The 25,708-nt window shown below is 38.6% G+C and overlaps 2 protein-coding genes across 5 annotated transcripts in view; one reads left to right on the forward strand and one right to left on the reverse strand.

Moving 5' to 3' along the window:
• Positions 1 to 836: 836 nt before the first annotated feature.
• Positions 837 to 6,772, forward strand: mad2l1 (MAD2 mitotic arrest deficient-like 1 (yeast)). The gene is made up of 5 exons (XM_035625674.2): positions 837 to 1,014; positions 2,513 to 2,659; positions 3,218 to 3,338; positions 6,027 to 6,130; positions 6,239 to 6,772. The coding sequence occupies exons 1-5, from the start codon at positions 951 to 953 to the stop codon at positions 6,409 to 6,411; spliced, it is 609 nt and encodes a 202-aa protein (XP_035481567.1). The 5' UTR covers positions 837 to 950; the 3' UTR covers positions 6,412 to 6,772.
• A 151-nt stretch (positions 6,773 to 6,923) lies between these two features.
• pde5ab (phosphodiesterase 5A, cGMP-specific, b) overlaps positions 6,924 to 25,708 on the reverse strand; it is a 100,561-nt gene continuing 81,776 nt past the window's right edge. For 3 of the 4 annotated variants that reach the window (XM_035625671.2, XM_035625670.2, XM_035625669.2), the window contains exons 13-22: positions 25,466 to 25,612; positions 22,353 to 22,478; positions 21,540 to 21,634; positions 21,298 to 21,385; positions 15,596 to 15,696; positions 14,294 to 14,371; positions 13,505 to 13,568; positions 11,277 to 11,351; positions 10,341 to 10,424; positions 6,924 to 10,096 (exon numbers count right to left, since the gene is read on the reverse strand). In XM_035625671.2, coding sequence (XP_035481564.1) covers positions 9,977 to 10,096; positions 10,341 to 10,424; positions 11,277 to 11,351; positions 13,505 to 13,568; positions 14,294 to 14,371; positions 15,596 to 15,696; positions 21,298 to 21,385; positions 21,540 to 21,634; positions 22,353 to 22,478; positions 25,466 to 25,612 — 978 coding nt within the window. In that variant the 3' untranslated portion in view covers positions 6,924 to 9,976. Of the gene's footprint in view, positions 10,097 to 10,340; positions 10,425 to 11,276; positions 11,352 to 13,504; positions 13,569 to 14,293; positions 14,372 to 15,595; positions 15,697 to 20,968; positions 21,082 to 21,297; positions 21,386 to 21,539; positions 21,635 to 22,352; positions 22,479 to 25,465; positions 25,613 to 25,708 lie in introns of those variants that run through there. The other variant, XM_035625672.2, reaches the window with a different exon arrangement.

A 25,708-nucleotide genomic window follows, 5' to 3' on the forward strand; every position in this document is an offset into this window, starting at 1 on the left:
TTCATAAAATGGTTTTCAAATCAGAGAGCTTGTTCCCATGCTAATTTGCATTGTTTTACCCAACCAACACAAGGCCCCCAAGTGTCATGGAATGCTAAATGGAGAGGCGCAATGACTTTCCAAATCGAATTCCGAATTGGATGAAGAAAAGCAGCAAGGAAATGGATTCGAAAATGAGAGAAAGAATTGCCCTTTTAAATGCCTAATCAAAAGCTGTATTCTGAATTCGGTTTGTGAATTCAATTATTTATTTCTGTTTTTAAAACTGCATTTTCAAATTGATTTTTAAATGCTCTTATTTATTTAGGACTTCATTAATGTATTTTTAAATTATGTATTTAAATACTGTTTTAAAGTTTCATTTGGAAAATCTTTTTAGAATCCTCTATTTAATAATGGACCAATTCATGGATTTGAAAACCAATTTATGAATGCTGTCTTTAATTCATAATTAGATATTAAATAAAGAAATGCTCAATTTCCATTTCCATGTCCCTTGAGGTCCTCCATACAGTCTGAATCATGCGATTACATTGTAAAATAAATCAAAAACACTTCTCCTGTCTCATTTTCCAAAACCACTGACGGAAAGATAACCTTAATAGCGCAGTGAGTCAAAAGCTGCGGCAACAGTGTGTCCAGACGTTTTTTGGCCTATTTGATAATTTTTTTATGAACTCGCTTAATTTTTGCGCTTTTTTGTTGTGTGCAACGTAAGTTGGGGGGAAAGGCGTCAGCTAAATGAATGCGATGCCTCCCTCTAGTGTCAAACTACTGTAAGCGCAACTATAAACGTCATCAACCATGCGCCGAAACCTTTTGCGCATGCGCACCAGCTGATCAATTTCAAACTGGGCGGCGGGTAGTTGAGGCCTCGACAGAAAGAAAAATAAAACACACCCAGACAACGAAGGTTCATTGTCGAGAATTCAACCAAAGGTGCAGTGAAAATGACGAGCACGCTGAAAGGCATCACTCTGAAAGGAAGCGCGGAGCTTGTGGCCGAGTTCTTCTGTGAGTATTTTCGGTTTAAGTGTGTATTTTTACTCTCTAAGCAAACCGCTTTTGAACGCTGTGGCCACGCAGGCGTGCAGTGCTAATGCTACAGGGCCTTCGTGGCGGAACTTCTGCCGCACCGCAGCCGGAGCTGAGCTCCATCAAAGACGACAGAGAAAATAAAAAAAGCCTTTCTTCATTTGATTACACAATCAAACAAAGTTAGCTTTATCGTAGTTAACGGTTAACAGTCGAGCCTAACAGTTCACCGTCATGCGCACCGCCCACCATTGACTTCACTAGAGTTGAACAAACAGGACAAGGTCCACCTGACTGATTGTATTCTGCTCGGTGTGTTATACACTCATTATTCATTATTTATGGATAGCCCCTTTAGATGCAGCATCTAATTTTAAAGGGGGTCCTACAACACAGCTACAGAATTTATACAACAAAACATACGGGAGAAACAAGAATGACATAACACATGAACGTTTCATATACGAACAGCTCGCTCACCCTCTCCAACCCGCTCCCAATCCGCAAATGTTCATAATAATGATAACAGTAAAAGCATCATAATAATCATCATCGTCATCATAAATAAATGGAATGATCATGGTGATAATGATCAAATTAAAAGCATGAACATGATGTTCTTAAATGAGAAAATAAAGATGCCTTGAAGCAGTGAAAAGAGGTAATTCATCTCAGAGAGAGGGGGAGATTATTCCAGTGGGATGGAGCTTTATATTTAAATGAGCTGCGATCAATTTCCTTGGAAATTTGGGGAACAAAAAAGAAGGAATGTTGTGTGTGTCTGAAAAGATATAAAGAAGTGTATGGAGCCAAAAGCTGTAAATATGAAGGACAATTAAAGTGAACACATTTGAAAATAAACTGAATCCAGTGAAATTGCCTTCTTGTTCTAGGCTGCAGCCAATTAAGTGATTCATACAGTAAACAATGGTGAGTTCTGTAGGGACAGCTTAAAATAAATCTACATAAAGAGTAATACAGAACATTAAGGGGCTTAATGTGGGTGTCGGAGGTGTTCTGATATACAATTTCGGCATTATCAATAATGGGAAATATAAACTGAGAAATTATTATTTTTCTGATTTGAAAGGTAAAACAGTTAATTGACCGGTAAAGTGAGCAAAGACAACTTTTAATAACTAGTAATAACTGTCTCCAAGCTGTACCCATTGCTAATAAAACCAGTGCCACATATGTTAATTTTACATGTATGTAGATTTTGTAGTTCATCTACACTCGTCTAGTTTGACCTGTGAAATTCAATTTGTAATGATGTGTAAAATGTCATTCAGGATATTTTCATTAATTCTAATGCATTGTAAGGTTTATTTTAATGGTTAGAGCTACCATATTTTACACATTTATAATTGATCTCTTAGCTCCCCAAAACAATCAAATTTGGTCTTTGAATCTTGATTGTTAGTTTCAGCCGCTCACTTCACGTCTGAGCCACTTTCATTGACTCTTTCCACCACAGCATTCGGCATTAACAGCATCCTGTACCAGCGAGGCATCTATCCCCCGGAGACTTTCACCAGGATCACCCACTACGACATGAGCCTGCAGCTCACCACTGATCCCAAACTGAAAAACTACCTTACCAATGTGGTGTCGCAGCTCAAAGGTAGTCTCAGGGGTCTTGTTTGTTTCTTCTTCAAAAGCACCACGATTATTATTACTTTATATACTTTTTTTACTGTAAAGGGCAAGAGTGAAAATATGAAAATGTCAGAAAATTCCTTGTTTGGTGTCATTGTGTTGTTACTGTCACTTAAACAGAAACAACAGAGAGACTGAGTTTAGTCATTTTTAGTTATTGTGTTGGGGGTCTCGCACATTCATGTGGAAAAGCTATTATATATATTTATTTATTTATTTTTTTGTTTTGTTTTATTTTATCCGTTACTGACAAATGGCTCACCATGGCTTGCAATTCAAGCATGTTGGCACAATTTATTGCTAAAATTTACTTTCTGATGTTCAGCTAATCAATTAATAGACAAATAGTTTCAAGATTCTGTTCTTTTAACAACTTTTTTCAGTGTATTCTTGGGGGGGTTGATTAAAGAGAGATGAAGTTGAATGGTAGTCCTCAGCCTCTTGATACAATCCAAGTTAGCTATCAAATGTACATATTTGACAGATTTTATTTAGTCCTGAATGTTGCTGTTCTCTGTCGCAGAGTGGCTGTTTGAGTGCACGGTGCAGAAGCTGGTGTTGGTGATTACGTGTCTGGAAACCAGCGAGGTGCTGGAGAGATGGCAGTTTGACATTGAGTGTGACAAGTCGGCCAAGGAGAGCAGGTCAGTTCCTTCATATGTCCGCCAACTGCTCGAGAAGCTGTTGTTTATCAAACAGCATTCTGTTAATGTATGTGTCAGTTTTTGAGTGTACTCTGGAGTTTAGGTGATGAATAATCATAATGAATTTGTAACATTTAAAGACAAAATTTCAAACCGTGTGTGTTTGAGTGGCAGTCCAATCAGATATCAGCAGGTGGCAGGCCATGTATTAGTTCAAGTCTGGTCGTAGTCAATATTATTCTTGTCCCGTGCATGTGCACTCTCCATCGGGCTCCATTGTTACCCAAAAGGTTTAATACAAATCATTGAACCACACTGTTGCACTGGGTGACATGTTCCTTAATCACAGTAAACACACTGTAGGATTTGGACTCACACACCGTCCTGCTGCACAAATACTCGCTGAGTCACCAAATCTAGATTAATCTGCAATTGAAAATAGTACCCCCATACTTTCCCCCTGTTTGAGTAACACCTGTTAAAAACCGCAGAGAGCAGCTGATTCAGGAATAAACATGACTAACATGAAAAAAGACAAATTTTAATTATTTTTATATCCAAGGTCAAAGTAATGAAGGGCGGATAAATGCATTGTTTAATTTTTGGCTTTTCCTGGGATTTGTTTACAAAAAATTAGAACATTTAATCTAGTAATCGACCACCAAATTAATTGCCAACTATTTTAAAAATTGACTCGTTTTGATAACGACCAATCAAACAAACAAACAAAACCAAAATAAAGGTTTAAGTCTAAAGGTCAAAAACAAGATTGAAAAGGTGAGTTTTTAGGGCTGTCGTGAAGGACGGAAGAGTATTGGCATTGCGGATATGGCTGGGAAGGGCACTCCAGAGGGAGGGGGCGGCTGCAGCAAAGGCTCTGTTGCCCCAGGTACGGCGCTTAGTCCTGATGGGTTGGAAGATGTTGCCATTAGCGGACCTGAAGTAAGGAGGAGCCAGGCTTTGAAGGGGATAAGTAGTATTTTAAAATCAATCCGGTATTTGATGGCGAGCCAGTGGAGGTCGTGGCGGACCGGGATGATGTGGTCAGAGCGGTGGGTGGAGGTGAGCATACGGGCAGCAGAGTTCTGAACATATTGAAGTTTATTGAGGATATTGTTTGATGAGCCATATAGGATGGAGTTGCAGTAATCAAGTCGGGATGAAATGAATGCGTGGATCAGAGTTTTATCGGCTGAGGATGATAGAGAGGGACGGAGACAAGCAATGTTCCTGACGTGGTAGAAGGCTGTTTTTGTAATCTGATTTACATGGGGGAGGAATGAGAGGGTGGTGCCAGGGATGATGCCTAGGTTGCGGACATGAGGGGGGGAGGTGACGATCCAACCATTGTTTCCCCCTTGAGAGGAAAAAGAAAGAAATAAGAAAGAAAAATAATCAAAGTTCTATGATTTCAGCTACTTAAATGTGAATATTTTCAGATTTTCTTTGCTCCTCTATGACAGTAAACTTAATATCTCTGGTGAGTGAACAAAAAATCCTCTTGGGGTTTAGGGAATCACACAAAAAAGCCCTACAAAAAATGAAAGAATGAAATTAGTTAATTTTATTTTTAATAAAAACCTTGGACAAGTGTTTGCAACTAGGCGTGTTAGTTTATTCTGCTGCCCCCCCCTCGTCTTGTCCTTTACAAGACGATTGGGGTGTGAATTAAACCCAACGATATTTCTTGTCAAGCTGAAAGCTGTCTCGCGCATTAGTGTCCAGCTGCAACCAGAATGATGTCGGTATCTGATAGTGTAGATTAAGATGCACCGTGGCAGGGACGTTTAAACCGTTTATGTGGCAGCATTTTGGGTTCCCGATGGAAATAATAAACGGCAGCAGAGTGACAGACAAGACACAGACCATATGTAAGCACTGTAAGGAAATGTTGCCATTCACTGCAGCTAACACGAGCACTATGCAAAGACACTTACAGAAACACCACAGCTCTACTCAAATCAACCGCGCCTGCGAAGAAAAACGTTGAAAGGCCAGACAATGCTGACAAATACCTTTGCACCTCAACTTCCAAAGTCAAGCACTAGAGCCACAGCAATAACGGGAGACATTGACGTTTTCATTGCAGCTGATATGAGGCCAGTCACCGCAGTGGAAATCTTTGGCGGCGACGCCACACCGAACCAAAGTACAACATTATGTCATGCGCACATTTTGCTCGCACGGTGGTCCAGAAACTTCTACAAAGAATCCACTTCAATTAGAAGTTAGAAGCTCATGCATAGTTCATGCAGTTATAAGGCCAGTTGATTTTGTGGCAAAACCTTTTCCTGTGCTTGCATATTTATCTGTTTTTTACTGCATATGATGATTCATACTCAGAAAGTAGAACTGAAGTGACAATAACTTTCATTACAAGTCAATTAGTTAAAACATTTCAAAATGCACCTGCATTGTTTTGCATTTTGTGACTTTCAGTCAAATAAAAGGTCAATTATTCCAGTCACATATTTCATCATTGAAGTTTTCTTAAAAATAGTGCTGAAATATCGTCTTGTCTCATCACAACCCTTCAAGACGATCATACTATCAAACTATGGTTACACATGTAAAGGCTGCACTCTGCTGATCACAGAGCATTGCCTCGTCTGTTCATACAGCTCACATCACACAGTTCTTCACATAATGAAGTTATGTGTTATGTTTAATGTTTAATGTGTTTCCCAGTGCTCCCAGAGAGAAGTCCATTAAGACCATTCAGGATGAGATCCGCTCTGTCATCAGACAGATAACAGCCACCATTACTTTCCTGCCGCTACTGGAGACGCCATGTGAGTGACCAGCCTGTTTTATACCAACACACCTCACTGTGCCTTACTTTCACTTTCACTGCCTTGGATTACCGACTTGTAAATTTGGCCCCGTTTTCCCTCTTACAGGTGCGTTTGACCTCCTGGTCTACACAGACAAAGACCTGTTGGTTCCAGACAAGTGGGAGGAGTCAGGGCCTAACATCATCAACCAATCAGAGGAAGTGCGCTTACGTTCCTTCACCACCTCCATCCACAAGGTGAACAGCATGGTGGCCTACAAGAGGACGGACTCCGTCTAAATGTTGCCATGAGCTGTGGAAAGCACCAACCACTGCCCTTTATAGAAAACAATAGATTTTTTACACTGCCCTGTCCTACCTCATTGTCTGCGACTCTTTCCAATATTCTGCACACTGTTTTCTCCTGCTTTGCCACTCAGAACTTCGTCTCGTTTGTGTTTTTGAGAAGGATGTGTAAGACGAGCTTCTCTGTCCACACTCATGTAAATATTTCTCCATAAGCAGTGGTTTGTCTGTTGTCTTTAATGTTGTTTCCCCTTTCCTTTCAAGTTTCCAAGCTCTCTTTTAGAAGCTAGTGCTTTATATGTTTCACTTTTAAAAACTGTTAAAAATATCAAATAAATATAATTTGGCTCTATCACCCAGGTTCTTTTGTGGTACTAGTTTTTCACCCACAGGTGGCAGTGCAACAACCTGAAATGTGAGTCTCTATAGTCTCAATGTGATTATGTATATATTTATGTAGTGTGCACAGCTTGCTAAATTATAGAAGAATATACAGGACACCGACAATAAGCATTATTCTTTAATGGGACATACCATTTACTTTGCTCACAGTGTTTAGTGGTGTCGACAGTTGCAGATGTGGAACAACTCCTTCATAACTATACCATAACAGCATATTATATTTTCTCACCTACAGTAGACACTCAAGTCTCCTCTCTCTCTTTTTTTTAAAAACCCTTCCTCTCTGGGGAGAATGCCCTCTCTTGTACATGCAACAAAACAAAAAAAAAGAAGCAAACCTCTCTGAAACAAACCCAGAGACTGAAGCGGTGAGGAAGTCTTTTAGAAAAAGCTCAGAGTTTAGACAACAGGCACGTTAACCGCACTCCTGGAGACTTTTAAGTACAAAACCACAGATACAAACAAAGCATGTGCGTCTACAAAAGTGCTTTAGTTAAGACCAGGCTGTCTGGCCTGGATGTTGCTGCTGATAAAATGCACATGGGTGGCACCTGTTGTGCATACAGAGCAGTAAAGTTTATTTATGAGCTTATAAAGTGATATGAATGATGGCAACTGAATGTGGAGGTGAGAGTAAACCACAAACATATTCTCGATTATCATAAACCTTTTATATTATGCAATAATTAAAAACTGGTGATAACCCCCCCCAAAAAAACCAATTTCTACGCAGGTGAAATCCTGTGTGTTAGTGGGCACACTGCCTTACACAGCTGCTCTCACCGTTATCCACAGGTATGTGTCCAGTATAAGCCCTTTGCTGCTTATCACTGAGCAGAATCACTGCGTTGAACTGCTGTTCATACACTATTCTGTATGGCCGTGGTTCCCAACCTCTGTCATCTGTGAGCCCTAAAATTAAATGATGTCTACTTGATCACAGGTTAGAGTGTGGACTGTATCGAACATGAAAATGTTTTTGGTGTCAAATTGACTGCCTAGATGGAAAACTCAATCGTCACAGCTTGTGACGACTTCTCACATTTGACATTGAGTGGCCGGTCAGAATTATAAATTTGTCCAAATATTCTGTGAATGGATATTCACTTATTAACTTGAAAATGTTTCTTACTTAAAGCAAGGTATCACTAGGTAATTGAACAATGTACTGTTTTTGTATCCGTAACAAAAAACCCTGTCCTAGTGTGGACATTCAAGACAGCTGTTCTACAAAGGGGTGTTTCAATTGATGGTTCAATTTGAAGGATTTCACAAGACAAGGGCAAAAAGATATCTGTGCAAAACCTCAACTTTATATAAAAGAAATTTAATTTATTCTCTTTCTTTCATGAGCTGCCAGTTGTGACCGCCACAAATAGGTTGGGAACCACTGCACTATGGACTGAAACGTTTGGCCGTGTGTCAGCAGAACTGCAATATAATAAGTTTTAATCATTAGACAGCAGTGGTTTCTGCAACGCATGGCTGAGAGGGATATTTAACCCAGTGTCAGCATATAGCTTGGATACATTCAGAAATATTTTATGTTCAGAGAACAAATTCCGTTCAACAGTCCCGCTCTGCAGTAATAGAAACCTGACAGAATGTGGCTGAAACCCTCTGTAAATTTAAGTCACAATGTATATTTGCCTGCCAGCAAGTCATGTGTCTGGAATCAGGAATTATGAGTGGTGGCACATTGTATTAGAACTACATACCTTGTAGTCTTGTTTGTTGGTTTTCAGAAACGATCAGTTAATATTTCCCTACCTGCTGAAATGCATGTCATCGAAGTAATAATTCACAACACCGTCTGGTCAAATTGTGCTCAATGCAAATTTCAATTGCTCCATCAGTTATAAAAAAATCGGATGTGGATGGTGTGAACAGAGGAAATATATTCTTAAAAATTGAGCATTGGTCCTATTTCATCACAAGGCAGTGGAAGAATCTAGACCGATTTCCATGAGAAATTGCAGGCCTAGTCTTGCTATTTTACATTAAAACACAAACTCAAATAAAACAATACAGTACATTTCCAAATGTCATCCGAAAGAGTTGTTCCTAAGAAAGATCCTTCAAGAAATTTTTAAGTATGAAAACCACATGTCCAATATAAAGAATCGTGTTCTCTTGACAAAAGGATGACCTTACAATGTAGAAAGTCTAATAAATATAAAAAACAAAAATAAATATGCAATAGTTAAGACAATGAGTGAAAAAATGATACAAAAGACTCTTGTAGTGTGACTGCTGTGATTAAAGACATATTTAACAAGCATATCAGAATATTGTGACACTATATAAAGTATATAGTAAGTACTATATCTGTAGGCCACTGGAATGGTGCTTATCCCTAAGGAGCTATGTCTTACCATTCAGTGGTCCCCTAAAATTCACTACCTGTGAGAGATAGTGTAAGTCGGACTTCAAGATGAAAGCCACTCTGTGCAAAAATAAAAATGGCTATTGTAATAAATATAGCTTAGTGCTGACTCTGTTATTGTTATTGCCTCTGGTGAGTGACGGCTATAAATGAATAGTGACAACAGGAAGAGAGGTCTCACAAAGCTTGATGAAATGAGCATTCCCTCTGAAACAGTAGACTGCGTGTCATTCTCACCTGTTTGTCATTTGACTGTGTTAGCAGCTATATTGAGCTAACGTAAGGATTTGTTTTAGATATTATAGTAAGGGATATTACAAGTTAGGCCTTATTTCTGTAAATTTGGCCATTTCTTAAATATACTCGGTTAAGTTTAATAGTCTGTCACTTAGTCCACCACTTACGGAAACAACTAAATGCTGCCTTCCCCAGTAAGGCCCCATACCCCAGTTAAGCTCCTTAGTCCCAACATTCTCAGTTGTACTTTGTCTAGACAGAAAACTTGAAAGCAATATTATCCTTCAAGTGTTACAAAAACCTTTGGCATAAATTGGGACCTTAACCCTAAGATTGGTAAAGTTGTTTTTTTTTCACCACATAATCTTTTCCTGGGAGGGTTTTAAATTCACTTTCCATTCACAAAGCAGTATTTGTTCTTTCACTCATGTACTGTCCGCACTGTAAATCATGCTAATTTCATGAAACTTTGTGAGACCAGGTTGAACAAGGACAACCCTGGAAATGTGTGTTCATTCAAAATCCCAACTGGCTTCACATAAAGCCGTTGACCAGTCCCTTCTCACACTCCTCGGCCAAACGTTTCCAATGCTGCCGGTTTTTCTGACATCCTTCCAACAATGGGGAGCAATACTCCGACATGCCAGCCAAAGTCTGTGACAGTAACAAAGACAATTAATTAAAAAAGGAAAGATTGATGTGCATTGTTTTTATATACAACACTAATTCCTTAAACTTCTTGTTTCACATTTATTTACAATGTAAGGCCAACTGCCAGTGTCTTTCCAACAAGTGGAAAATAAAAGGAGGAATGTCCACCATTGCTTTTGGCAAAATGCCTTTTCCAACTATTCATTATGTACAATGGTTTCCAGAGACAGAACATTGGATGAATTACCTCATATAATTGAGTGCAAATGGCATCAATGAAGGACACCTGCATGCTGGGAATCTTATCTCTTTTTTCGCGATTCATCAGGTCCTAAAGTGAAGGGATGGAAAGAATAACGTGTTGGCTACAGCAGAAGGGTGCAAAATTGTCTATAGTCACATTCGTTGAATATTAGGTCATTTTGTCAGTATGTAAAGTTTCTTTCGTAGTCTGTATCAAAGAGCAGGTCCATAGCTACTAAAAGCAACCTTACAAATTTTCTAAAAATGAGCAGGACATCTTGGAGAAATGACTGAAATGATTAATCGAATATCAGAAAAGTCAACAATTAATTTTCTTTCAGTCATCTTATTGAGTAATTGACTAATTGTTTCAAATATAAACCCAAGACACAATAGTAAATGATGATTAAAACATAACCAAAGGATTTATGAATCATTGTGCAAATGTATTCACATCTCCCCCTGGTCTTGCTATACAGTCTGGCAGCACATATATCTATTCACAATTTATTGCTTTCTGAGGAGACTACTCAAGGACACATTAAAGTAATGAATACATTATACTGTTTGCATCCTGGCTGTAAAGAACAACCATTGACAAAATTTCAGCTGTCAGTGTCTCAGCTTTTGTTGAGGAAACAGTAATTAACCCATAATAGTACATGCTAAAGTAAGAAAAACTCTTACTCCTACTCTGTTATTCACAATTGTTTAGCTATCACACAATTCATATGTTGCAATGGAACACATCAGCGTACTGTTCTTATGCTGAATATTGTCAAAATAGTTGAGTTGAGTAGTAGTGAGATGACACACTAGCAGGAAGACCATAAAGACTTGAAGACCCCTGAGGCACACTACAGCATTTGTTGTACTTCTTAGGAGAGATTTTGTCCCATATCACACAAAATACAATAACCCCTGAAGTGACAGTACTTACTATAGGTTCAATGTTAAGCTCTCGCCTCTCCTTGTCCCCTTGTTCAAAGAACTCAGTGGCCACCAGCTCTGCAATCTGCTTCACAGAGAAGAGAAACTTTAACCTAAAGCGGACCTATAGATTTTAAAACTGACAAGCAGTGAATACTTCAAGGATTTACATAAAATATGTATTATAAAAATGATGTATAAATATCTACACTTTTAGTTCCAATTGTTTTTTAGAACAAGCAAAAACTGGCAAAGGATATTCTATTGTTTAAACTTCATGTGAGACCAAGGGCTGAAGCCAAATATTGATGTGATGTAATACTACAAAAAACACGGTCTGTCAAAGGCTTCACTTTTCAAACCAAACTTTCAGATTTCTCTGTCATCATCTCTATCAAACCTTCTGTTTGATTTGCCTGTGACTCCACCTCAGGTGGGTCTTTGACATTCTACCTATGCAAATCACAGCCCTGCTTTGTTGTTGTATTTAACCACGGAAACATCTTTGTGTTGGAATTTCAGTGCAGGTATTTTAACAAACAAAACAAACACCCTACATGGCTGACTTAAGGATTTAATTATAAGGAATAAGGACATCATGCCAGGTTGACAACATAATACTTCAAGAATCAACAGTATCAAACTTAATATTCTGACATCACTGGAAAAGACTAACAATATAGTTAGTCTTTTGAAGACAAGGGTGACTTTGAACTGATGGAAGAAACAGCTAGAAAGGAGGAATGTCATTGAAAAAAGTTATAGGTACGTTTTTCGAGCGTTAATAACAAACCAAAGGTGAAGCAGAGTAAGACGGAGGGAGAAGTCTGGCAGTGGTAGCCACACTAACTAAATGGTCTCCGTGTGTTTGCAGAGAGGTAAATGAGGTCTGACTGCAGCCTCGGGCTCCAATCAGTATCACAGTGTGTACGTGTGTGTTGAAGCCATGAGCAGCCCATTGATTGAGTCTGTAATCAAGGCTCAGCAAGAGAGCGAGCTTATTGTAGCTGACAAAACCCAACACAAGACATGAGGCAAATGTTAACTGGTGAGGCTAAATAACTTTGTCTTTATTTACTTACCCTAATGTCAGGCAAAATACCAACATTTTTGTGTCCATTTAGTTAGCGCCATGTCAAAATAACCCTTAATGGCCAGGCACTGTTTTATGACTTCCAACAACAGCAAGATAGACCTACTGGATTAATGAGAGTATTTCTGTTGATTTTGGAGGGTGCTTGCACACACATATGTTCGTGATCAGCATGGTCAAGCACTGTTTGGATTATTGATCATTGAGCACCATCTAAATCAAGAGCAAGTCAAGACTTGAAAGACAAAATCTTTAAGCAATATTCTGCATTATTACAATTATCTTTTTGTACATTTTCCATAAGATCTTTTAAGCAGTAAGACTGAACCAAAATGTGAAAATTTTGAATCATATACAACCAAAACAATGAACTGAAAGATGCTAAAACAGTCTCCTAAGCTGAAGGGAATTAAAGTTTTATGTTATGTAATTCATTTGTTTTTTGTCACTAAGAGTGATTGGTGTAGGCTTTAATTATCTATATTTATTTAAACTGCTGTATGCTACCATTGTTGAATAAATAATGTGACAACTATCTACCATATATACCAGTCCTTTTCTCACAATGTGGATACACACTTTTGGGTCAAACAAAAGGCAGAATTTACAAACTGAATATAGCTGAATAAAGCTGATCTCTGCACACTAGGGCTTGTGGCTCCTAACAAGGTGCAGACTAACAAAGTCATCTGGGAGATGAAACAACAGGGAAATAGCTCCATGATGGGTCAGGAGAATGATGAAACAACTGAGTGTGTGTGTAATTTAGAAACAGTGTATTTTTTTAATATAATTTCTGAATCAAGACTGTTGGTATAGTGCATTGTAATTTTACTTGTTATTTTGCATGCAAGTGATTGACAGTAAACAGAATGTACTGTGGCCCGATGTAAAAATAAGCAGTGCAGTCAAAATGACAGAGCAGTTTGACTAAACCAAATGAACACTTCGTAGCATGCCTTCCAATGCCACTGATTATCTATTTGTTTTCAAGAGAATTGTATGGCTTGTATGGCTGAGACAAAGAGAAGCTGTCAGAAACTAGCTACAGTAACCAGAAGAAAACACAGAGATAATTGGAAAAAAGAAAAGGACGCACACACTCACAGACAATCACACAAAATATACAGTCAGATTGTCTTTACCCTCTTTTGTACTGGCCAGGGCTTTGTAATGGCTGAAATGTCACATGCAGTCATCAGCATTGACCTGAAGGGGGAGACACATTGACACATATTGATCTTCACAGACACACCAGGGAGAAACAGCGTAGCCCTGTTGCAGACATTGTTGTCAACTCATTTTGGTGACTTCTAAGACCCCTCTAATTTAAAAAAAAAACAAAAAAACAAGCAAGCAAGACCTCAAACTTGATTATTTTAAATTTCAAAAAGTTGACATGAGTAAATTTATTCCAGCATCTGAAGTCTCTCTATTTATGATGCCATGACAAGTTTCAAAGTCTTTACAACCTTCAATAAAAAGATTTTGAAATTAGAGGCAGATTAAGATGCATATTGACCTGATGATAGCAGCTTGTTAAAGAGAAATAGCTAATAATAACGCTAAGTTAAGTTTAGCTTGACTTAATTATTTTACTTACATTAAAAAACAAACAACATATTTACATATCAATGATTACGTTATGTTACTAATATGCAAATTAACTTGCGACGTAATCAAGCGATTGATTTTTATTCTCAAACTATTTCTTCGTCACATTTGGTTGCCAAACCATATCCAGACTCCAGAACCCCACTTAAAATAAAGATATGAGAGTGATATTAATATTCTCATCTCATTGGTGGAAAGTGAATGAGCGTACCTCCCAAAATTTTGAACTGTTACTTCAAAACAAAAGCCTCTCTACCATGCATATGGTGGTGTTTTTAAATCCACATGGTGTGTTCCAGTTTTGAAGGATTCATACTCACCTCAGTAAGTCTCTGTGATTTTCGTCCTCCCAAACAAACTGGCTATTCTTGGTGAGCTCAAAGAACTCCCCTCGCCTCCTGACAACACACACATACAATGACACACAATGACATTCTTCAAAGAATAATGTAAAGCTGGAAATAAAAAAAGATAATGTTTTTGAGAAAAGATCAGCATTGGAGCTCTGCCTTGCAGCCCCAGATAGGTGATCTAAAATAATTTCTTGAATTTTCAAGGAGAAGGATAAAATAAGAGTAACACGACCCTACTGTCTTTTCCTTGCTCAGTATGATTATATTTGTGTAATTTTGGCTCCAAAACTTCAATGGTTTTGTATGTAACATTCAGGATCATCCCTTGTTATTAATGGCCCTTAAGTGAACTGCTGTCGGAACCGTGTGTCCGCGTGTGCACACTAGGGGTCGACCAATTATCTTTGCTGATACTCACCATTTTAATGGTTATCAGTATCGGGGCAGATTTTTAAAGCCGATTCGCCGGTCAGATAACTTCACTATAAAATTGGCTACTTTGGCTCTGATGCAGTCAAAGTCACTACTCTCTGGACTTTAACAATGTCCCACCCATGTTTGTTTGTTTGTTCAACTTCATAATAATGCTGCTGATAGCTCCCTGCACTTTTTGTGTTAAGGTCATGTTAAGAGTTTGTATTATTCTAAATTTTGACGACTTTAGATAGTTTTTTGCTGCAAACAAATCATTATCCGTTATCGGCCACTTAGATTAGTAATTTGTCGATATCGGCCGAGAAAAAGCAACATCCGTAAAACCCTAGTAGGTATAGTAGGCGTGAGTGAGCATCCTGGGCATTGGCCAACACAGTTACGTGATGGCAGGACAGTGAAAGAAATTCAGTGCCAATTTACGAATGACCAGGAAGCCAGCTAGTAGTACCCTGCCCTGGGACTACAAATATATATTAGCTCTAAGCCTCTTCTAATATAAGAGTCAGATTTATGGTTACTCCCTTAAATAAAGTACATTTTAAATGAGGCGTTGATAATTTAATTTAAACATTATTCAATTAGCAAAAGTAAGTAAAAAGGCTTTATACCACTTTTAACAAATATATCAAAGAGATATGAATGAATTTTAATGTCTTGGTATGATTAGATGGGTCTTGTTTGTTTTACTTTGCTGTACCACCCCAGTGAAAATACTATATGATAACCTCCCCAACCTTCCCCTGCTCTGCCTAAATTGACTTCTCTTCTTCCAACCTCCCCCTCTCCATCCCTCTCCACTAAGATTTCCATCTGGGTCTGACATTTGGTACCTACTTCATGTACAGGGCCAAGTCAGTGGCCAGAATAGCACTCTCGATCATCTTCAGAGTGGCCTTGTACTCGTCCAGGGAGAGGCCGCTCAGGATCTGGTTTCCCTGGAGAGAGAGAGAGAGAAAATATGTGTGAGCAGAAACAGCCCTGCATGTTATTAACTGATATTTTCAATAGTTGGTGATGTTAGTAATACTTGTGAAACATTTAACCACCCATCATAAGTCTTGTTTAATTCAGCCAATTACTTATGAATCATGCACTGTACTAAACACACCATCACATTGGCATTATTTAATTATCCCCTTTTTTTGGTTATTGTTGCACGGTAGTGCACATGTAAGCAGGAACATACATGAAAAGTTTCACAGTGTGTGTATAAATGTATGAAGAGTGAGATAGCAACCCTGCAGGGAATAGATGCTATATACTGATAGTGTTGACCGCAGTATGCACTCTGATAAGACTACCAGGGGTTGCAAAGGCAACGCTAGACAGAAGTTTCACATAGGTAAATAAATTAAAACAACTGAATCCAGACCACATGTCTTGAGTGATCATATGTTTGTGTGTTGACACATTAAGTGTCTTCAAGTGCGTTTTAGAGTGTGTGATTGCACTAATGCTTATCAGCCTGCATGTGACAAGGTCTGCAATGGGGTGTGTCTATTTGTTTGTGTGTGTGTGTGTCTGTGTGTGTGTGTGTGTGTGTGTGTGTGTGTGTGTGTGTGTGTGTGTGAGACAATTTAAACATACACGTGTGTGCGTTTGTTTAAATTGCCCACCATCATAGTGGTTAAGTGGTGCTGTGGAGCTGGGAGTGTATTTTAGAGTTTGTTTTGAGGCCATAAAGATCAGAGCAGGCAGCAGTAACTGCATTTTATTGGGCTATCAGAGTGTTCTGTGGTAGGCTTAGACTAGCTGCTGGAAAATGAGTAGAGCAGGCATAATATATAAGACAGAGAGCCAGGATCCAGCAAGCAGCAGTTGTGCTGCAAGCAGGCATTACAGCATTAAGGCCTGTCAACAGCCAATATCAAGCTATGGTTATTCAATAGAGAGAGTCCTGAAAACCTGAGTATGAACTTATTTGAACTGTGACCCAGTTTGAAGATGTTGTCTCTGTCTGATCACAGTTTCATGTGACATAAACATCACTGATAACATTGTTTATGTAACGGCTTACACTTATAAATCAACTGTTGTAATAAAGCATTGGCAAGATTAAATGTTCGATCACCCAATTACACAAACATAGATTGCTTTGGTTTTATTTGTCCACTCCTATTCAAAGGAAGAAGATAGGATTTCATATTTAGTGCTGACAATATCAAAAAGTTACACTAAAGAGCTAGTTAAACTAGAGTTAGACCAAGTTGGCCGGGCCAGCATATCGGCTTATTGCAAATATTCTTTCTCCAACGAGAAAATTGCAGCAGTGAAAAGATAAGAAAAGAAAAAAATTAGTCCGTACTTAACAATGTATTGTAAAAAATTACTATTTGTATAAAACGTTATTAGAAATATCCATATATTAGCTTCATAATTAAAATCAGTATTAGCATAAAAATTCTGGCATAAGAAGTTCTACAACTTTCATGGCATAGTGAACTCTCACAGGACTAATCTGAGAACCAGCTGGCAATCTAACCGCTAACATACTAGCCAGCCAGGAATGTAATAACGCTACAATGTCACAATAGCTTTTCAAGCTCGTTAGCTAGCTAATTGAAAGTTATTCTGCCATGAACAAATTTCTCTTAACACGACCAAGTTTGCATGCTTGTGGAGGTATCGAGGACGCAGATACACACGCTCTCAGACGTTTTCATATAACTAAATCTAAAATGAAACTTGACAAATGAATACTTGAACATATATCAGTGTGATGAGAACGTCTGATAATTACAATGTCAAAAGCTATCTTTAGAAAAAAAATCTCTATATCCCCTTTATATACAGTCTTTGGTATGAACTGACATTTTCAGCCCAACAAACATGATCGACAGCCATCAAGCCTTTTTGTTTTCCAATTAATGGAAAAGGATAACAGTAAAAATCTAACACACCAGTCACAATGAGATGACCCTGGAGTACAAACAAATATTTGGGTAACTGTAGAAACTGTTACTGTTATACCCTGTCTGAAATGTATTGTGTTGAGCTCATAGTTTAATAACATATTTTGTGTGCAATTTAATAACTGATTATATTTTTGGTCTGTATTTACATAGGATATTTGATCAAATTATCAGAGCCAAGACCTCCAGTATATTGAAAAATCAAGCCAAAATAAAATATCCAAGTCCATTTACAATTTTCTATTGATGCATTTGGGATAAATATAACTCTACGTGTGCCACAGCGAGGAAAAACAGACCAACAAATGTTGGTAAATCTAAAACTATGCCTTTGACCATCGCCAACCCCCTATTCGAACCATATGTTTGTGAGTGAGGTCCTTCCTGAGTTCTTACTAACTACGAGCCAGTTTTAAAGAAGTGTCTTTAATAGGAAAGATCTTGAATCTGTCGCTTAGAAAAATGTGTAGCACTGTCTAATCAAAAGCAATCAGACACAACATTAAAAAAATGTTTCAGGGGAAGATATAACTTAACCAACCATGTTTTGTTATTAATTCTAGTGGTATGCGTATGATTTTTTTGTTGAGGTGTTTTTGTGAAATATAATTCTAAAATATTCCCAGTTAACATCATTATAAAGCTAAACTTGAATAAGTATCAGGGCAGATTTACCAGATGCTTTCAGTAATAGGGGATCTCTACATAAGAAGTAGTTTGTGTGGTGCGACCGGCTGTAATGTAGTAATGCGTAAACCTCCACTTAGTTAAGACTGAATTAAACACAAAACACAATCCAAAACTGCTGGTTTCACTGACAGCTGGGTTCAGCTCCTGGCAGGAAGGCCAACAGCTCGGCCAGGCATGTAAGCCACACTGTTGGCAGGTGGGAAGCCAGTGAGGGATGTAATTTGAAGTCTTGATGACTTGGCATGGTGAGTTTCCCAATGCATAAAAGGCTTCAGTGAGGATAAATATAATACTTATTACATTACCCAAAAAACGTATGTACTCAACATTTTTATTGCATTATAGGAAGGCTATTACATTACCAGTTTTTTTATTATTTTCCACATTACATTAAAGGCAGTTATTAAATTATCAGTTTCAACTGTGTTTTCTTGGCATTGAGTTGGCTTCCGCAACAGAAAAACTATGACCACCCTTTGACTGAAATCTTTAACAAAAAGTAGAGAACATGGATATCTCGTATTTGCTGTTGTAGGAGAATGTCAGATGTGAGACCTTATCTTTTGTGTGAGAGACAGTGCAGAGCTATGTAAAGCATAAAGGTTTTGCAATCATTCCTAGCTGGCAGGGAGGCATGTAGGAACACCATGAGAAGAGGGTGATGGAGCATCTTGATGCGCTTGCCAAGGGCTCAGCAGCTGGCACACAGAATCCGCTGCAGCTGTGAAAACTCAGCTAATGTTGTGTGTTGCATAACTGTGATGTGGACAGAATGCCCGGTGTAGGAGTAAATCTGCAATCAAAATCTGAATCAAAGGTACATATGTTTAATAAACCGAGCGGCCTTAAAACATGATTATTATTTATTTTGTTAAGTTGTGTGACAGTCGTGGAGCTGCTGTATCAGACAGATGATTATTTCCAGCACATTAGAAACGTAATGTAATAATATGTTTATTACTGGTATACCAGCCTATGGATGTTTTGCTTCTTTTGTTGGTGATGTGAAGTAAAACTGACTGTTGTGTTTTGTTTCAGGCAGTGAGGAGCAGACTGCTCACTTCATACTGGACTGTTTTTAAGAAAGGAGAAGAAAAACTGTTCAATAAACAATAGCCAGATATTAATTTGTCTTTTTCACCTGTGCAATTTTTCTAATCCTGTGCAATATATCTATATATGGTACAGTATATGAATACATGTAGATATGTGTGTGTATATACATATTCTTAATATTGTTTTAATACACATCCATACAACACTGTACTTATAAGTCATATAGTCATATTTTTATACAGACAACTGTACATTTTAGCCTCTTCTCCAATAATTATGTATTTCGCTTCTTAGTCTTTATAGCTCTTTTCTATTTTTATTGTATTTTTTTTTTTGCTATATTTTATTATCCACCTCTTCCCTGATGCCTTTGACTCTTGCTGCTGCTGTAACAAGTGGATTTCCCCGGTGTGGGATTAATAAATTCTCATCTTGTCCTAAGGCTCATTGTGCAGTAAAATGGTCCCTGTCAGTGTTTTAATATTATATATATATTTTTTTTTAAATAATATCATTTATACATTCATGAGCATGTTGCAATTTACTAGTGCTGCTGTTTAGAAGTTTAGCAGATTTTAACTACTTTCTGCTCTGTTGGTACTTAATCCTACAGCGATGCAACATATTCTATAAAACCCTAATTTTAAGATCGATACATTCTGAGAAACGTGGTTTCAGTGGACATGAAAGGTATGAAAAGTTGTAATCTGAGTACATTTGCCTCAGCTGTAGTGGCATAGAAGTATATCTTTGCATTTAACGGAAAATACTAATGTAAAAGTACAAGTACCTTGAATTTGTATTTAAATATTAGATATGGAACTATATCATCAAAGTGAAATAAAATAAACCATACATTAATAAACCGTTGTCAATTTATATTATAAAGATTAACCAGTGTATTTTAGCCACGCTCTCCTGTCAAGGATATATGTAATACTTAATCAAGTCGGTTGGGGGCGATAATGCAACTCGCCAGTGAAACAGGAAGAAGAAGAAAATCGGCCATATACCAGATCGTCTCATTTCTGTTCGCCCGTCGCGGTCTACCTGGCCGACGAAGGAGTATCGCCTCCGTCAGCCGCGTGGACTATGTCCTCAAAGGATGCAGCCCCTGAATTGGGACACATCTTATGTAATGTAAAATGGCTTACCAATAGTAAATAGCCCACAGAGAATTATCACCCAAAATTGTAGTTAAGCTACCCACAGAATGTTTCGGCTTGCCAAAGATAAGATGACCTCACTTGGTGCCTGAGAAACCTCATCAGACAGTTTCACAAAGAGAGGACAGAAATTCCTCAACAGTTAGGATAATATACTGTTTTTCTATGATATATTGCGTTACTGTGAGCTAGGCGATATGATGCTAATTTTTATAACTCGTTTTATAAACACGTGTTTGAGTTTATACTCATGTTATACATGGTTAGAAAGCTACGATTCTCAAGAAATAAACGAAACCAAGCATTTGAAGATTCACCCATCACAGCAGCCAGCACAATCGCAAACTAGTTTGCACCAATCAAGTCTCATATTGTTCCACAGATTCAATTCAATTCAATTTTATTTGTAATTTGTAACTCAAGGCACTTTAAAGTTGACATCTCACAATATTACGGAGAAACCCAACAGTTCCCACAATGAGCAAGCACTTGGCGACTGTGGAAAGAAAAAAATCCCCTTTAACAGGAAGAAATCTCAAGCATTTTCGAAAGATCAATGTTTCGGCAAAAACACTCCTGTTACATTGCAAAGGATCCAGGTGAATAAAATCCAGTAAAATATTTGGTCCAAATAATTACAGGAATAAATATCCAGAAGTAGGTGACGCACGTGTGTGTGTGTGTGTGTGAGTGAGTGAGTGAGAGCACATACAGGGCTGTTGAGGATCATGAGGCACTGGTCGAAGTGGTGGTGCTCCATGGTGGAGTGGCAGTAGAGATGGGCCAGTGGGTGGTCGCTCCTGGACACACACACACACATACACACACACACACACACACACACACACACACACACACAGGAGTGAGAAACCCACAGGGTGGTTACAGTTTGCTCCCACACATCCATATACAATCACACATGTACTTATGACTTTTATGTGACTAATACTGTACCTCTGTATGTAGGAGTTGTTAACTCCTCGGTGGTCCAGGTCGTGGCTGAGAGTTGCAATCATCAGAGCCAAGACCTCCACATCACTCAGGTTATTCTGTCAGGAGATGGATGGAGGTGTATGAGTAGAGTGGAGGACAACAGGAGGAAAAGAGATTATAGAAAAAAGAGAAGATATTTACACACATTAGCTACATGTACATAACAGCAGCTTGTTAGAAGAGAACAATCTTTTGCCACAATCGAACCATACAAAAGTCTCGTGGCTGAGTACAAACAGGGCTGTTGTAATGCTCCACACATTGTCAGTGTGGGTGCTCAACACGCAGCTTGGCGTGGACAGCAAGGTCGTCCCCGCATATGCTGGAGTCAAGGCTTCCAGCATGGCAGACACTGACATTTTTTGATAGTTGGTGATGTTGGATATCCTTTGAAACATCTAACCACCATTTAAAATTTAGCCAGTTGGTTATGAATCATGTACTGTACATTTACATTTAAACAATTTCTTCAACTACTTCATCCTCTCCATGATGCCCACATTTTGTTTTTACCTCAAGGTAGCATATTAATTCATGCTGACGTGTGCTACTAAGCACCATCAAGGAGACACTTTGATAAAAACTGTAATAGTTTTCTTTTCATCAAAAGTAAGTTCAGTTCTCCACAGTGTAAACTGCCCTGTCCTTTAGAACTCGGATAATAAAACATTGCCTGTCTGTCGGGAATCAATCCAATCAATGATTTTCTAAATTAAAAGAAAGGTCGGCTGTCATAGAATAGTCTCAGCTCTAACCCAGAGTTGCTGCACTGACCTGTAAGCGTCCTGACTTAATGAGCGTGAACATGCACTGGGAAGTGTTGAAGGCGTGCCTCCAGTTGTGATAGGCCACATTCTTCCTGTAGTTCTTCTTCACACTCAGAATCCACTGGCATAGACTCTGCAGAAGAAACAAATTGCAAAAAGATCCCTTTGAGCCATTTTCATCTTCAGTTTATCCTTTGGACCATTTCTCCCACTTCCAGTGCAATGTGTTTGTATATGTTGGGAAAGTTAGAGGGTTAAGTTAACTAAGTTAGTTATTTGTTTGGTAGCTTCATTGTGCTCAAATTTTTTTTGTAAAATACATGCAAGCACAAAATATAAATGATAAATCCTTGAATATAGATAACTTGGAGCCCATCTATAAGATGGGGCCTCAACACTACATACTAATAATAAATAGGTGTTACCTTCAAGGGAAATGCAGCATTTTTCAGTGTGGTTCTTACTATTACAATGATGTCCATGGTGACTATGGTTTGTGCAAACTTTTCCACCTCCTTTGTGTAAATTTGGGAAATGCAACCTTCGCAGAACGACATAATCTGAGGGAAGATTCTCCTACAATTTTTCCAAATAAACCTACTTTACAAGAATCCTTTCAAGCTCAGTCTGACCGAAATTAAACACAAAAATTACCCCTCTGTATTTGTTATGGTAGTTCTGGGGAAAGTAAACACTTGCATTTTTACACACTCCCAGCAAATCCAGAGCAATATCGTCAGTCATTTGGAGTTGACTTTTTGTGTTAAGTCCAATATTCACTCTCTTTTAGCTCTGTTTTGGTCTACAACAACTCCTGCATGAGCAGCATTTCGCTGCTAAATGCTCCATCATGTTCCCCAGCTGGTCTCGAACTGTGCGTGTGGCTTTTGGACAGTGGCTTTATCTGATCTCTTTCACAGAAAACAGCTGCTAATGGAAACCGAGCTGATGAGAGGAGTGATACTGAACCAAACCTGCAATAGATGCAAATCCCCCAAAATTAACTGAATGAAGCTAAACGATCTAAGGGAAACTGCAGATTTCTGCAAAGATTTTCTTTTGGTTTGTCACTATGAAGGACACAAAAATCTTAATCAGTGTAGGTTTAAGTCAACACACAGTACAGTATAAGTTTATAATTTGTTGAAGTAGCGTATACAGTATTAACAATCAAATGTGTTCATTTACTTCACAATAGTTACTATTGGCTCCTTCAGGGTCTGGAGCTCTAGCACAGTCCAATTCTTGGCGGTGTGTTCTGCACCCTCAAAATTGCTGTTCATCTATACTCGTCGATAAGCTGCTTTTCTGCCGACTGAACAAGTTCAAGAAGCGACGGAGTCAGCTGATAAAACAGATCACTCTGATTGGCTGTTCAGATACACACAGTGTGTTCCAGGTACAATTTTGTTTGCCTAACGCAGCCAGACGTATGCGACGAGAGCAGACACAGCAGGCGGTCTTTGTCGATGTGAGTTGTTTGATCTAGTGTTGGTGTGTCCCTGGCTTTAAACTATTCCTCTACATAGCAGAGTGACATGTACCATATAACTTACTGAAGTAGAAGTAAAAACAAAATGTGAAGAGCAAAGAGACTCGAGTGTCAGGGGGTTTGCCTCTTGTGAAAGTGAAGACTCAGCAAATCAATGCCCTGTGCTTGGTTGGTCTGTGCTACACTGCATGTTCACTGTGAAGACAAAGCGAGCAAACATATTTTAATGTTGGGCACCAGAAGAACCCCAAATCATAATTTAGCACATTAGTTTGTTTGTTTTCTCCACAGGAATCATTACACACTATCAGATTAGAATAAATGACTACGCAACCATAAATGTGTTAGAATTATGTAATGATTACTTGTTTTATAGTTTAACCCCCAGGTTGTGATGCTCCCGGGTGGTCAGTGTGTCAGGTCTCAGTGTGAACGTCAAACAGAGAGGCAGCGCTGTTCGAGGGATCTAATCAACTCCAATCAAAGCTGCTCTTTATGAGGCCTCTCTCCGCAGGCACTCTGGAGGTCAGCCACCAACATACAAGGACCTCTTCACATGGAGAGTGCGCTGCAGATGTGAGCCAAACCCGCCAGCAACCGTGCAGTGTTGGCGCAGAGGAGGGGGTAGTCAGATGAGCAGAGAGGTGGGTCTGACAGACTGTGGTGATGGTAGGTAGAGTGTGTGAGGGTTTCAGTTGTGTTTGTGTGGGTGGTCTCCGGGGCTCTCTCTTAAGGATGCAAGCAAATACTCTCAAATATTAACTCAGTTGTAAATGCATTCGCTCATCATCCAGACCACGTGCACACGTGCACACACAAACACGCACACACGGACACACGACACACACACACACACTTCTGGTCTAATGCTGCTGACAATGCGGAACAGATTTATTTCTGGCATCAATAAGACGGGAATCTGCTCTCGTCTTTTTCCATGACATTCTGAGAACCACAACAAACTGATGTTAGTGTGTTGTTGTCTGTTGTAGCTTTTGTGGTTTTGATGTTGCTCTGATGTACTTCATTATTACAAAGCCTTGAGGATTGTGCTATGGTGTAATATTGTCCGTCTTACAAAGATAAGTGAATAAATAAGGATTGTTCGGCAGCTGGGTGCTCATTAGCATAGCTTAGCATAAAGGCTGGAAGCAGGGGTAATTTATTTTGTAATATGTAGTTATATATTTGCAGTATCATGAATTGAGTGTCTGTGGCGATGTTCCTAGACATATACTGTATTAAGTTAGTGCTAATGCAAACCGAACATTTCCTACTGCTGCAGCTTCACTTTAAAAACATTTAACTGGCAAAACAATAGTTGACATTAATTATGAAGTAGTGACAGGAAAGGGAAAACTATAAAAGCAAATGATGTCCTCCTTGAACAATGAGATATTGATTTTTAATATTTCTTGTGTACTATTAGAAATTTCTGCCATGAGGAAGAGACATGAAGGAATGAAAAAGAAAAGTTTAGAATTTGCAGTGAAGATTATTCACAGAAAATTCCATGGAATTCTTTAGGCACAATATCCCGCAGTGGGCCAAAGTGTTTGATGGATACATTAACACTAACAATGTAAAGTTGCATTTTAAAGGCAAATGCCTAATTGCTCAGTTCTCACCGTGTACTTCATCTGGAAGTTCTGGACCAAGTTAAGGTCCACAAACATGCGGATGGTAGCCAACGTGGTTTCTGTGTCTGACAAGTCGAAGTCACTGAAGCTGAAGTCCAGAAGACGCAACGACTGTGCAGACGGAACTGTGGCTACCTTTAAAACACAAAACACACACACATGAGCGTTTGGAAAAGCAGAAACGCTGCAGATACAGTGTCGTATGTACATGCATATTAAAGTCTGACAGAT

This window comes from Scophthalmus maximus, chromosome 2, assembly GCF_022379125.1.
Source record: "Scophthalmus maximus strain ysfricsl-2021 chromosome 2, ASM2237912v1, whole genome shotgun sequence".
Taxonomy (NCBI): Eukaryota; Metazoa; Chordata; class Actinopteri; order Pleuronectiformes; family Scophthalmidae; genus Scophthalmus; species Scophthalmus maximus.